The 13646-nt window shown below is 36.3% G+C and overlaps 1 protein-coding gene across 1 annotated transcript; it reads left to right on the top strand.

Annotated features, from left to right (window-relative positions):
• The first annotated feature begins 6176 nt into the window (after positions 1–6176).
• OR10T2 (olfactory receptor family 10 subfamily T member 2) lies at positions 6177–7130 on the top strand. Its single transcript, XM_055401442.2, has one exon. The coding sequence runs from the start codon at positions 6183–6185 to the stop codon at positions 7128–7130; it is 948 nt and encodes a 315-aa protein (XP_055257417.1). The 5' UTR covers positions 6177–6182.
• The last annotated feature ends 6516 nt before the right edge of the window (positions 7131–13646 follow it).

Below are 13646 nucleotides of genomic sequence, written 5' to 3'. Positions count from 1 at the left end.
TTTTTATTTTTATAATTTCTATATTGCTGTTTTCCAGAAGCTGAATCTGTGCTTGTATCTGACAGATTCTTAGTGGCACTACCAATTTAGATGTTCTATATGTTAAATCCAGAGCTTGTGGTTTCTTGAGTTAAGTGATGGTGCAAGTTTGAGATGCAAATCAGAATGAGGGCTTACAACCTCTCATAAGTGAATCTATTTTCACCACCCTGACCATATTTCCTGTTAGCCTTGAGACAACTCCCATCAGAACCTCCCACAGTGAGCGAAAAGATGGTCTTAATTCTGCCTTATGTTTATCTTAAAGAGTCCTCTCTCAGAGTCCCAGCTTAAAGTAGATCTACTGTTTGCCTCATCCTGTGATTCCCTCTTATCACTAGCTGGATTTGTAATTCCATCCAGATAAATAACCGTCCTCGGTGTAAAAGATATTTTTAATACTTCATTTCTCTCAGGATTCTTGCTTTCTCTCAGATTATGACCTGGAATTTCCTACATGCTTTCAGCTAATAAATATGCATTAGGGAAATTTTTTAAAATATTCCCCAGGAATTTCAATTGCTTTCAGAAAGAGCATTTGTTTAAATAACCAGAGTAGTCAATAGAAGAAATAGAAATTTTCAGCAATCCTCTTCAGTCTTTTTTCTTTGAATATCCTAGGTTTAGTCATTCAGTAGTTTCTACTTAGCTTTCTTGTTCTCAGTGTTTTTATTCATAACTCATTAGTCAAATCTTAGCCCTGATTATGTTCAAGAAGATCTTCACTGTGAGGTGCTGATCTGTCTCTTCACTGGTACATGCTTCAGTATGCCTCTTATTACACAGTTATGCAACCCTGCTACATCAGATGGATTCATGTAATTTATTTATCTTTGTATCATTGTAATATCTAACAGTACTTTCCAAAGCACAGCACTCAATGAATGGTCACTGAATAAAAGTCATTCCCTTTAATAATTCCTTACGGAATTATTATAAATCCAGTTGTTTGACTGTTTAGTCAGTATATGCCTTTTCCAGTAGTCATGTACAGATCCGAGAGTTGGACCATAAAGAAGGCTGAGCACCGAAGAATCAATGCTTTTGAATTTTAGTGCTGGAGAAGACTCTTGAGAGTCACTTAGACAGCAAGGAGATCAAACCAGTCAATCCTAAATATTAATTGGAAAGACTGATGCTGAGCTGAATCTCCAATACTTTGGTCACCTGATGCAAAGAGCCAACTAATTGGAAAAGCCCTCAGTATTGGGAAAGATTGAGAGCAGGAGGAGAAGGGGATGACAGAGGATGAGATGGTTGGATGGCATAACTTACTCAATGGACATGCACTTGAGCAAACTCCAGAAGATAGTGAAGGACAGGGAAATATGGCATCCTGCTCTCCATGGGGTTGCAAAGAATCAGACATGATTTAGTGACTGAGCAACAAACTGGGTATAGAAGCAAGACAGAACCTACCAGTGTAATCCCCCAAAGTGCCAAACATACCTACATTCAGCAACCCCTGCCTTTATGTCTTATGCTTTATCAAATCAATCTTCAAGTAAATCTGCAGGTTGGTGAACTTGGTTTCTCTTGGCATAATCAGTGTTTTGTAATCTTTCTATCTGAAAGCAACTCCCTTATGCCAAAAGAATTCTAATTTACATTTTTCATGCTTTGCCCAGATATAGTTTATTTTCAATCTATATTATTCTTTTCTGATATTAGATAAGATGTTCTTGTCCAAGTTTAGTCATTTATCTTTTTCTTTAGCTCTCCTTGTCTCAGAGGGCTCCAGTTCCTAGAATCCCAGAAGGCTATAAATACTCTCCAACCTAATTAGACTCTGAATTGACACATGAATAGAGACTGGTCTAATTTCAGCTTCTTATTTAAGACTTTAAAAAGTTAAAACATCTAAGTGTCCAAATAAACCCATTATGAAATGTTTCAGTGCATTTTTTCCCAATCATTTACTCCTTTAGGACAGATGACATTACTTTTACAAGTTAACTTCTGCTGCTGCCTCTTTCCACTTTCAAAAGACATACAAGACTGTGAGTCCTCAAAATCAAAGTCATATGTCAACTTTCTTGATCATTTGAATGTAAGTGGGTAAGTGTATTCTCTCTATCAGTTACTACCTGAAGAAGAAACCATTTTCCATCAAGGATTTGAGATTTGAATGCATTTGCATCATAGTTTTTAGTATTGTGAAAAAAGATTCTGTACCAGAGTCAATTTGTATATACTATTTTTCTTAAAATAAAACAAGATTTTACTCCTATTGAGTCTGCATATACACATAAATGGAAACACATATACACATATACCATGCCCGGATGGCATCACCAACTCGATGGACATGAGTTTGAGTGAACTCCGGGAGTTGGTGATGGACAGGGATGCCTGGTGTGCTGTGATTCGTGGGGTAGCAGAGAGTCGGACATGACTGAGCGACTGAACTGAACTGAACTGATATGAAATTTAAAAACTGAGAAATCAATCAATAAATGTAACTAGGGGGCAGTAAAGCTCATCAGCATAGGTTTAAAAAAATAATTTGGGGAATAATAAAAATATTATGAATAATATGGATTATAGTCAAAGAGCAAAGAACACATTCTAGATAAAAATCATAGTAGATGAGAAAACTAAAGGAGAATTAAAGGAGAAACTAAGGGAGAATTTAAGAATGCCATTATTTGTTATTATGTTTTGGTTAGAGTCTATTATGTGTCCCAAACTGTGGTGGAGGCAGCAGCAGATCATCTGGGGTATAATGTTATGGGTCCCTTTTCCCAAAGAAACAATCTACAGAGGAATATGACATAGATAAGTGGATGATAGTTAGATAGATAGGTAGAAAATAAGAGGTAATAATAATAAATAATAAATAAGAGGTAAATAATAAATTAATTCTAAAAATGCAAAAGATGGTATCTAACCCATACTCCATACCAGTATGATTTTAAGATCTTTAAGTGTCATAAAGAGAAAGAGCATTTATTTGGATTCTAGTAGCCAGAGAAGGTGTATTGAAAAATGTGGGACATGACAGGGATTTGGATATAGAAAACAACAGTCTATATAAGTATGTGAAACAGCATGAGAGAAAATAAAAGCAGTACTATGATTGGGGCCAAGAATGAAGGCTTCCTTAAATATAACTAAATTCTTATTTGAATCATTGAAAGAGAAGCTGATGCTTTAGCAGGAAATTGAAAGCAGTTTGATTCACAAAACTGTGATAAAATTAAGCAACATCTTGTTTTTTCCCATCTTTGAGTCTTTGTGTGTACCTACGATATCTTTGACTTACCAATTTTCTTATTCCTTTTGTTCTTTTTTTTTTATGCTTCTAATCTAAGGTATAGAAATAATAAATTTCAAGTATCAAATTTGATAATTTAAGAACATTAGATAATTAAAATTGGACTATTCTAGAAAATTCAGAAATGGTAAAATGAGTTTTACTTGAACAAGCAGTGTGAGATCACGCTTTACTCTCTTGGAAAAAGTGTGGGGCAGATATTCTTCCGGCAAGGTAAAGAATAAATGGCATAAAATGTGATAGGAAAGATGTGGTTTAAATGTTAGAAGACATACAGTGATATATGTCAATTATATCTTAATAAAACTGGGAAAAAGAATTTTTAAAATACATTAAAAGTAAATGTAAGGAAATAAAGTTACCCATGATTGTTCTACTTCTCGAAATAACACAGGCAATATTTTATTTCCTTCCAACATTCATCTCAATATGCCTATGCGTATTTTATATATATATGAGAGATGGTATAGAAATAAAATGTGATTCTACTTTAAAATGCAAGTTAGAAGACTTGGATTCTGGTAATGACTCTACTTCTTCAGCATATTATTTATCACTTTTATATTCTATTGAGGTCAAAAAAATTTTAGCCCATGATAAACTAGAAACTACACTACATGCTAGGAATTCAGCTATTAATAAAAATATTGTCTCTGCCTATAAAAAGTTTATAATCTAGAGAGCGCCAAACATATAAGGAGATGAGCTCAACTCCCTACATTTAATGCAGAGATGAAAATGTTCACAGGTCACTCTGCTCAAGAGGGCATTTAGTGCCCCTGCATTACCTGCAGAAGGGAGACAAAATACTTGTGCTATCAACTGGGTTGTGAAGGACAAACTGATGAAGCTTACATGAAACATCTTGTTTTCTGCCATGTTTGATACAAAGGAGAAGGGTTACGTTAGCAGGAATGTGGAACTATCTACCTGAAGGAAACATGGCAGGATGAATAGTGAATGTACCCAGTGTGTCACATCAAACAACTCTTTGTATTTAACAGCCATTAAAATAGCTAACAAGTTTGATGATGTTGAGTGCTGCAAGTAGTAAATCTGATTTCTCCTGAATTTTTGAACCTGACTCTCAAAATTGAAAATGACTAGGGCTCTGGATGACTTAGACTACAAGATAATGTGAAATCCCTGATACGGTCTCTTCTCTTTTCTTTCACCCTAATACTTTTTGGCTATTGAAGATTCATGGTGCATTCTTTTCTTTTATTTTAATTTATTTATTTTAATTGGTGCATTCTTGTTGCTCCCTTCCTTTCCTCCATTATCCTAGCCTCAGTCTTCCTACTGACTCTATATGTTGTCTATGCTAGTTTGATTATGATGGATACTGAGCATAAAAGTAGCTACATTGGTAGAAAAATGAAAAAAAATGATAGAGAATAAAAATAGATTAAGATTTTTGAATATGGAAACTTCAGAACAGAAATATTTTCAAAACTGTAACAGGGATAGTGCAGTATCAAGAATAGGAGATATGGAAACCAAACAACGTATGGATGAGGGTGTCCACCAAAGTTGCCTAAGAATTTTCTCTTTGTCATCTCAAAAGCCCAGAGTACCATAGTGCCTAACAAGTTAGAAATAAAGATGAAATTAAAGTGGATTTTTGTTATTCTATTACAAAATAGATGCTGATCATATTTTGCAATAAAGTTGTTTACACAAGATAACAAACAACCTCTCCCTAAATGAAAGCACTTATTATTAAATTACACTGTACAAAGTTAAGTGAAGAAAATGTTTAGTAAGTTCCTGATTGATTGATTTGCTTTCAAAAGGCAATTACAACTGCTTCCTTTCATGTTTTAACTGAACTATGAACTGGTAGAAAATGTTCAAGGGTGTGATATGAAGAGAGAATTGGAAAAATGGTGCATTTACAGAGGCAAATCTGCCACCATGAAGTGGCTGATCAGTCTCTAAAAACAAAAGTGCCACAAATAGCCTCATTCATAAGGGAATATTAGAAATGAGTTTACTAATCACAGAATGAGAAATCCCCCATTTTCTTCAATCACCACTCCTTTCCCAACTCCTCTAACATGCCTTCTGATATATCAAATGATGACTTGGATTGTCTGACTGTTCTCAAACAACAATTGTTGCTGAACTTTAAAAAAATATATTAATTCTTAAGCTTGCTTTTATTATCATAGCTGCTCACTGGTTGTATTTGGTTACTGACTTGTGCTTTCCCTACCTGCCCCCACCCCAGCAGGCCATCTACTGTGACTGCCAGTTATCAGAGGACAGGCGTATCAAGCTACCAATAATCTTCTGGGCAAACAGATGTTATAAAAGGCATGCAAATTCAGAAATGTGAATGCTTCTAAGCAATTGTCTTAATAGCATTATTTTTGGAAGTAGCAAGTTTTTTTGTGTTTGGATAGTAGCTAAAAAGAGATGGAAATATTCTAGCCTACATAAAAGTGAAGCATATTTAGGATCATCAAATTTTAAAAGCTTATTGTTAAATATTTAGAAAATACATCAGAAAGCAAACACAAGCAGCTCTAATCTTATAAATATGACTGTGTGTCTTGCTTTTCCTCTTGTTATACTAGGAGAGTATTCTAATGTTCTTATATACTCTTTGGTAATATCACATGGTTGCCTCTTTCAATCTTTGTATATTTCTATAATATAGCTAATAATTCTATTTTGGAGGTTAATATTTTTAAATTATCAAAAGGAATATCTACATTTAGACAGGTTGAGAGAGAGATCTTTCAATACTCTAGGTCTGAAAATATAATTCTTAAAGGAAAGACATTGGGGGAATACTCTTTGTACAAAGATACTTATAATTTTCTCTCTCCAAACTCATTCAGAAAAGGAAGTTATTCAGATGCAAGGTTTCAACAGAACCACTGTGGTTACACAGTTCATCCTGGTGGGGTTTTCTAGCTTGCAGGATCTCCAACTGCTGCTTTTTGTCGTCTTCCTTCTTCTGTACTTGACAATCCTAATGGCCAATGCAACCATCATGACTGTTATCTGCTTCAGCAGGACTTTACACACTCCCATGTATGGTTTCCTATTCATCCTTTCCTTTTCTGAGTCCTGCTACACTTTTGTCATTATCCCTCAGTTGCTGGTCCACCTGCTTTCAGCCACCAAGACTATCTCTTTCATAGCCTGTGCCACCCAGCTCTTCTTCTTCCTTGGCTTTGCATGTACCAACTGCTTTCTCATTGCTGTGATGGGATATGATCGCTATGTGGCAATTTGCCATCCCCTGAGGTACACACTCATCATGAACAAAAGGTTAGGTTTGGGGTTGGTATCTCTGTCAACAGTCACAGGTTTCTTTATTGCTTTGGTGGCCACCAACCTCATATGTGGCATGCATTTTTGTGGCCCAAACAGGGTCAACCACTATTTCTGTGACATGGCACCAGTTATTAAGTTAGCCTGCACAGACACTCATGTAAAAGAACTAGCTCTGTTCAGCCTCAGCATCCTGGTAATCATGGTGCCTTTTCTGCTAATTCTCATATCCTATGGCTTCATCATTAACACCATCCTAAAGATCCCTTCAGCTGAGGGAAAGAGGAAAGCATTTGCCACCTGTGCCTCACACCTCACTGTGGTTTTTGTCCACTATGGCTGTGCCTCCATCATATACCTTCGGCCCAAATCCAAGTCTGCTTCAGACAAAGACCAGTTGGTGGCAGTGACCTACACTGTGGTTACTCCCCTACTTAATCCTCTTGTCTACAGTCTCAGGAACCAGGAGGTGAAGACTGCACTGAAAAGAGTTGTGGGAATGCCCTGTGGCAACCAAGCAATCTAAAAAAAATTGCAAAATTAGCTAAGAAAGTCATAGAAGTCAAAGGTATGAAATTTTCTTTGTCCTTTAATCAGTTCAATCATGATTTGGATAGTATTTCCAACGACTAAGACCACTGTTGCCTTCTTCTTTTCTCCTATTTCAGAAGAACTGCAAATCAGTCTACATGCTAAATTATCTGATGCCTGTTCCTTTTTGTAAAGACGCATGTGGCAAAAAGAAAAAAGCATAATATTTTTTTCAAGGGAAAGCACAATACTCAAAATGAAAGTTGGCTAAGGATTGCTTGTCTAGTTGGATAGAGAGAATGGGATGTGAAGTTATTAGAAACATCTTATCTAGAACCCCAGCACTCACCATATAGCACCATGTACCAGGTTCTATGAAAAGTAGAAAAATCAAGATGAATAAATTGATAATTTATGGAGGTGTAAAAGTGAGTAGATAGAAAGTTAAAAAATGAAAATAAAATGATGAATCAGATCTATTAAAAGAATTTGAATAAAGAATCAAGTATACCAAAGGACAAATATTTATTCTTTCTGAAAAAAAAAATGGAATAAGCAACATAAGAAGAAAGAAAAGGAAACTTGAATTCGATTTTAAATGGGGAACAATATTTCAATCCAAAGAAAATGGATTTTTCAGTGAAAAAAACATTTGTTGATGTTATCAGCGTTGTAGATTTTCTTCAAAATTTAATACTAGAATTCTATTCTGTTAATTAGAAATTAAATATATTCCACTTTTCATTTGTAATTTTCCTTTGTTTTTATAGTGATTTGTATTTTCAGTGGATTAAATTTTTTTAATAATGAACTTAAGCAATAATGTCTTTATGTTTGCTAATACGGAGGAACATAATGCTATGAAGAGGCAGAAATGGCCCTAATATTTCAGTTAACCAACTCTACAATGGTCATAATGCAAAACTTACATGTATCTAATATTTTATTTAACATTTGAGCAGCAATACTAAACAATTGATTTTAAATTTCAGTTCTATTGTTTTCAAGCCATGTGATTTGAAATAAGACATTTCAAACTATTGAAACCGATGTACCCTAAATTTTTTCATCTGGACAACTGAGATTTCTTTTTTGAGTGAGTATGTGGATTATCTAATGAGAACAGTGTTTCTGGTTGGGAGAATCAAGTGCTATGAATTAGACCCTTTATCTAGCCCATACTAGAATAAAAATATCCTAATTTGTTAAAATTATAGTGCATCACACAAAGGAAAAACTATGCTGTTGTTAATTATGTGACTGTGAAAATTGTATACAAATAAGGAAAATGTTCTTATAATGCAAATTAACCAGCATCCTCTATTCCCTCTATAAGGCATGCTGGCTGATTCCCATGGCACAATAAACACTCGTGCCTAATAGATTAGTTTCTAGTGTACCTGCTGCATATTTCAGCTCTCACAAGTTAAATCACATAAGTTTGTTCTCAAGACCATCTATGATGATTGTATTCATTATAGTATTTACTCAGCTTGAGAAATATAATTTTGTACCATGTAGTCTGGGGAAAAATGATGCAAAAAAGGATTATCTGTTTCTAATACAAGATTGAATGTTTTGGAAAGATTAAATATGAGGGAAAAAATCACAGAATAAAACAAAGTCATAAAAATCTGGAATCATTATTTAGATTTTAGATTATTTTGCAAGTGTCTCTAAGTTCCTGTTCATCTTCAAGTTCATCAGAATTTTTCTAATAAACTATGGGCCGTCTTACACTAGATGTGCTCTGAAGAACTCCAATCATGTAGTCTATTAATTAAATACCTTAACACTATATGAAAATATTTTAAAATATTTGTATATTTAAGAATTTTGAATTAAAATTTTAAAATATTTAATATATTTATAACATTTAAGGTTAAATTAAACAGTTGATGTGGGAGACATGTACATAAAAACTACCAAACATTGTTGAAAAATTAAATAAGATTTTAATAAATGAAGAGGTATCTATGTTATGGGTTGGAACACTCAATACCATTAGCTCAGAGCTAACTCTGAGTAAAGAGATCTATAGATTCAGGATAATTTCTACCAACTCCCAGAAGATTTTTCTATAAAAATTGGCAAACTAATCATAAAATGTATATAGAAAGGAATCAAGATAGCCAAAATAATTGTGGGGAATAAAGTAAAATGTATAATGTATGCTTTCTGACTTCAAAGCTTAATCTAAATATTCAGTGACCTAGAAAGTATTGCACTTTATAGTTAGACATATAGACAATGGGTAGAACTGAGAGTCAAAAAATATACACTTCAAAAGGCACCGTTATGAAAACATAAAAGACCATCACACATAGAGAAAAATATATTTGCAAAACATATCGGATGGGCTTTGTATCCAAAATAAACAAATAATGCTGAAAATTAAGTAATAAGAGAAACATGGCATTTAAAAAATGGGTGAAGACTTTCAGTAGCACACCTGAGTACTTCAGGCGTGTCTGACTCTTTGCAACTCTATAGACGGCAGTCCTCCAGGCTCCTCTCCGTGGGATTCTCCAGGCAAAAACACTGGAGTAGTTTGCCATGCCCTACTCCAGGGGATCTTCCCAACCCAGGGATCGAACACATTCCCTTATGTCTCCTACATTGGCAGGTGGATTCTTTACCACTCGCGCCATCTGGGAAGCCCAACTTTTGGTAGATGTTTCATCAAACTATATTAGTAGATAATAGATAAATAAAAATGCATTTAAGATCATTAGTAACTCAATTGTGTCCAACTCTTTGTGACCTCATGGACTGTAGCCTACCAGTCTCCTCTGTCCGCGGAATTTCCCAGCAAGGACACTGGAATGTGTTGCCGTTTCCTTCTCCAAGGGATCTTCCCGACACAGGGATCAAACCTGAGTCTCCTGCATTGGCAGGTGTATTCTTCACCACCGAGTCACCAAACAGACACTAAAAGGTGCTGGTAGGGATGTAGAGAGACAGAAACCCTCACATATTGGTGCAAGAGTGTAAAATTATGCATGTTTTTGTAAACAGTTTGACAGCTTCATCTACTGGTAAGAATAAACTTACCAAATGGCATTTCTAGGAATATGCGGAAGATAAGTGATTCATGGGGTCGACTGAGCGACTGAACTGAACTGAAGTGAATACTATCTACACAAACACTTTTATGTAAAGGTTCATAATAGCATTACTCATAATGGCTAAGATAAGGAAATGGTCTATCAATTTGTAAATAAATTTATAGATAAACAAAATCAGGTATGGCCATAAAACTGTATACTATTCAGCAAAAGAAAGAAATGAAATGTGGTACCTACTACAACAGAAATTGCCTCCAAAAACATTATGCTAAGTAAAAGTAAGCAAGTACAAAGGACTACCATATCTGTACAAAATGCCCAGGAAAGAGAACTCTGTATCAACAGAAAGTGGATTAGTGGGATGGGATGGGAATAAGAGGGGATTTGACTACAAATATGCTAATAATTGGATAATCATGATGGTGTGGTCACTCACCTACACTAGAGTCAGACATCCTGGAGTGTGAAGTCAAGTGGGCCCTAGGAAGCATTACTATGAATAATGCTAGTGGAGGTGATGTTCCAGCTGAGCTATTTAAAAACATAAAAGAAGATGCTGTTAAAGTGCAGCACTCAATATGCCAGCAAATTTGGAAAATTCAGCAGTGGCCACAGGACTGGGAATGGTCAGTTTTCATTCCAATCCCAAAGAAAGGAAATGCTAAAGAATGTTCAGATTACCATGCAATTGTACTCATTTCACACGCTCAAAAGATTATGCTCCAATCATTCAAGCTAGGGTTCAGGAGTAGTAGACTGAGAACTTCCAGATGTACAAGCTGCCTCTAGAAAAGGTAAAGATTCAGTTCAGTTCAGTTCAGTTCAGTTGCTCAGTCGTGTCCGACTCTCCGTGACCCCATGAATCACAGCACACCAGGCCTCCCTGTCCATCGCCAACTCCCGGAGTTCACTCAAACTCATGTCCATCGAGTCGGTGATGCCATCCAGCCATCTCATTCTCTGTCGTCCCCTTCTCCTCACGCCCCCAACCTTTCCTAGCATCAGAGTCTTTTCCAGTGAGTCAACTCTTCGCATGAGGTGGCCAAAGTATTGGAGTTTCAGCTTTAGCATCAGTCCTTCCAATGAACACCCAGGATTGATCTCCTTTAGAATGGACTGGTTGGATCTCCTTGCAGTACAAGGGACTCTCAAGAGTCTTCTCCAACACCACAGTTCAAAAGCATCAATTCTTCGGTGATCAGCTTTCTTCACAGTCCAACTCTCACATCCATACATGACCACGGGAAAAACCATAGCCTTGACTAGACAGACCTTTGTTGGCAAAGTAATGTCTCTGCTTTTTAATATACTATCAAGGTTGGTCATAACTTTCCTTCCAAGGAGTAAGCATCTTTTAATTTCATGGCTGCAATCAGTAAAGTACAGAGATCAAATTGCCAACATCCACTGGATCACAGAAAAAGCAAGGAAATTCCAAAAAGACATCTACTTCTGTGTCATGCTTTATTGACTATGCTAAAGCCTTTAACTGTGTGGATCACAACAAACTGGAAAATTCTTAAAGAGATGAAAATACCAGACCCCCTTACCTGCCTCCTGAGAAAACCCTATGCAGGTTAAGAAACAACAGTTAGAACCGGACCTGGAACAATGGACTGGTTCAAAATTGGGAAAGGAGTACATCAAAGCTGTATATTTTCACCCTGCTTATTTAACTTATATGCAGAGTACATCATGCAAAATGCAGGGCTGGATGAAGCACAAGCTGGAATCAAGATTTCCAAGAGAAATATTAACAACCTCAGATAGATCCCCCAGAGAAGGAAATAGCAACCCACTCCAGTACACTTGCCTTGAAAATTCCATGGATGGAGGAGCCTGGTGGGCTACAGTCCATGGGACACAAAGAGTTGGACACGACTGAGCAACTTCACAACTTCCCAGATATGCAGATGACACCATCCTTAAGGCAGAAAGCAAAAAGGAACTAAAGAGCCTCTTGATGAAGGTGAAAGAGGAGAGGGAAGAAGCTCACTTAAAGCTCAACATTCACATTTGGTCTCATCACTTCGTGGCAAATGTGTGTCTGTTAGCCACTTAGTTGTGTCCAATCCTTTGTGACCCCATGGACTGTAGCCCACCAGGCTCCTCTCTCCATGGGATTCTCCAGGCAAGAATAGTGAATTGGATTGCCATTTCCTTCTCCAGGGGTTCTTTCTGACCCAGGAATCAAACCCAGTTCTCCTTCATTGCAGGCAGATTCTTTACCATCAGTGACAGGTTTTATTTTTTGGGCTCCAAAGTTACTGTGGATGGTGACTGTAGCCACAAAATTAAAAGAGGCCTGCTCCCTGGAATTTCTTCCAAGCTATGACAAACCTAGACAGCATATAAAAAAAAAAAACAGAGCCATCACTTTGCTGACAAAGGTTCGTATAGTCAAAACTATGGTTTTTTCCAGTAGCCATGTAAGGATGTGAGTTGGACCACAAAGAAGCCTGAACACCAAAGAATTAATGCTTTCAAACTGTGGTGCTGGAGAAGACTCTTGAGAGTCTCTTGAACAGCAAGATCAAACCAATCTTAAAAGAAATCAACCCTGAATACTCACTGGAGAGACTGATGCTGAAGCAAGCTCCAATAATTTGACCACCTGATGTGGAGACTTGAGTCGACTCATCAGAAAAGACCTTGATGCTGGGGAAAATTGAAGGCAGGAGAAGGGGATGACAGAGAATGAGATTGTTGGATGGCATCATCACTGATTCAATGGACAGGAGTTTGAGCAATCTCCAGGAAATGGTGAAGGACAGTGAAGCCTAGTGTGCTGAAGTCCATGGGGTCACAACAAGTCAAGAGTCACACGCAAATGAAAACTGAACAACAACAACAATAAATTTTCTTAAGTGACCAGAATCATCCCTTCTACATTTTATTTTTTCTTAATTTATTCATCTTCATCTGTATTTATAGCTACATGTACAGTTACTGTGCTTAATTTAAAACATGATCTGTTGAAAGAGTAGTTGAATTCTTACACATAAACTGCCTTTAGAAAAAACATTGCATATGAATTATGAGACGTGAAAAGCAAGACAAATTGGAGATGGGATTGCAATAGTATTTTCTGTTGTAAGAGAGAAAGAAAAAAATATATAGGCTACCTTTGATTTTCTAGTCTAGCAAGAGTAAATAAACATAAATACTTGATAATTGGGGAAAACAAGAATTGTTTTATCTATTTTTTTAATTGAAGGATAATTGCTTTACAGAATTTTGCTGTTGTCTATCAGACATCAACATGAGTCAGCCAGATGTGTATATATGTCCCCTCCCTATTGAACCTCCCTCCCATCTCACTGCCCATCCTACTTCTTTAGGTTGATACAAAGCCCCCGTTTGAGTTCCCTGAGACATAGAGCAAATTCCCATTGGCTATCTACTTTACATATGGTAATGTAAGTTTCCATGTTACTCTCTCC

This window comes from Moschus berezovskii, chromosome 4, assembly GCF_049115385.1.
Source record: "Moschus berezovskii isolate FMDL1 chromosome 4, NW_MosBer_1.0, whole genome shotgun sequence".
Taxonomy (NCBI): domain Eukaryota; kingdom Metazoa; phylum Chordata; class Mammalia; order Artiodactyla; family Moschidae; genus Moschus; species Moschus berezovskii.
This window is presented reverse-complemented; position numbering and strand designations above follow the sequence as displayed.

Coding starts and splice junctions, on each gene's coding strand:
- OR10T2 (XM_055401442.2), top strand. CDS start 6,183: ATGCAAGGTTTCAACAGAACCACTGTGGTTACACAGTTCATCCTGGTG.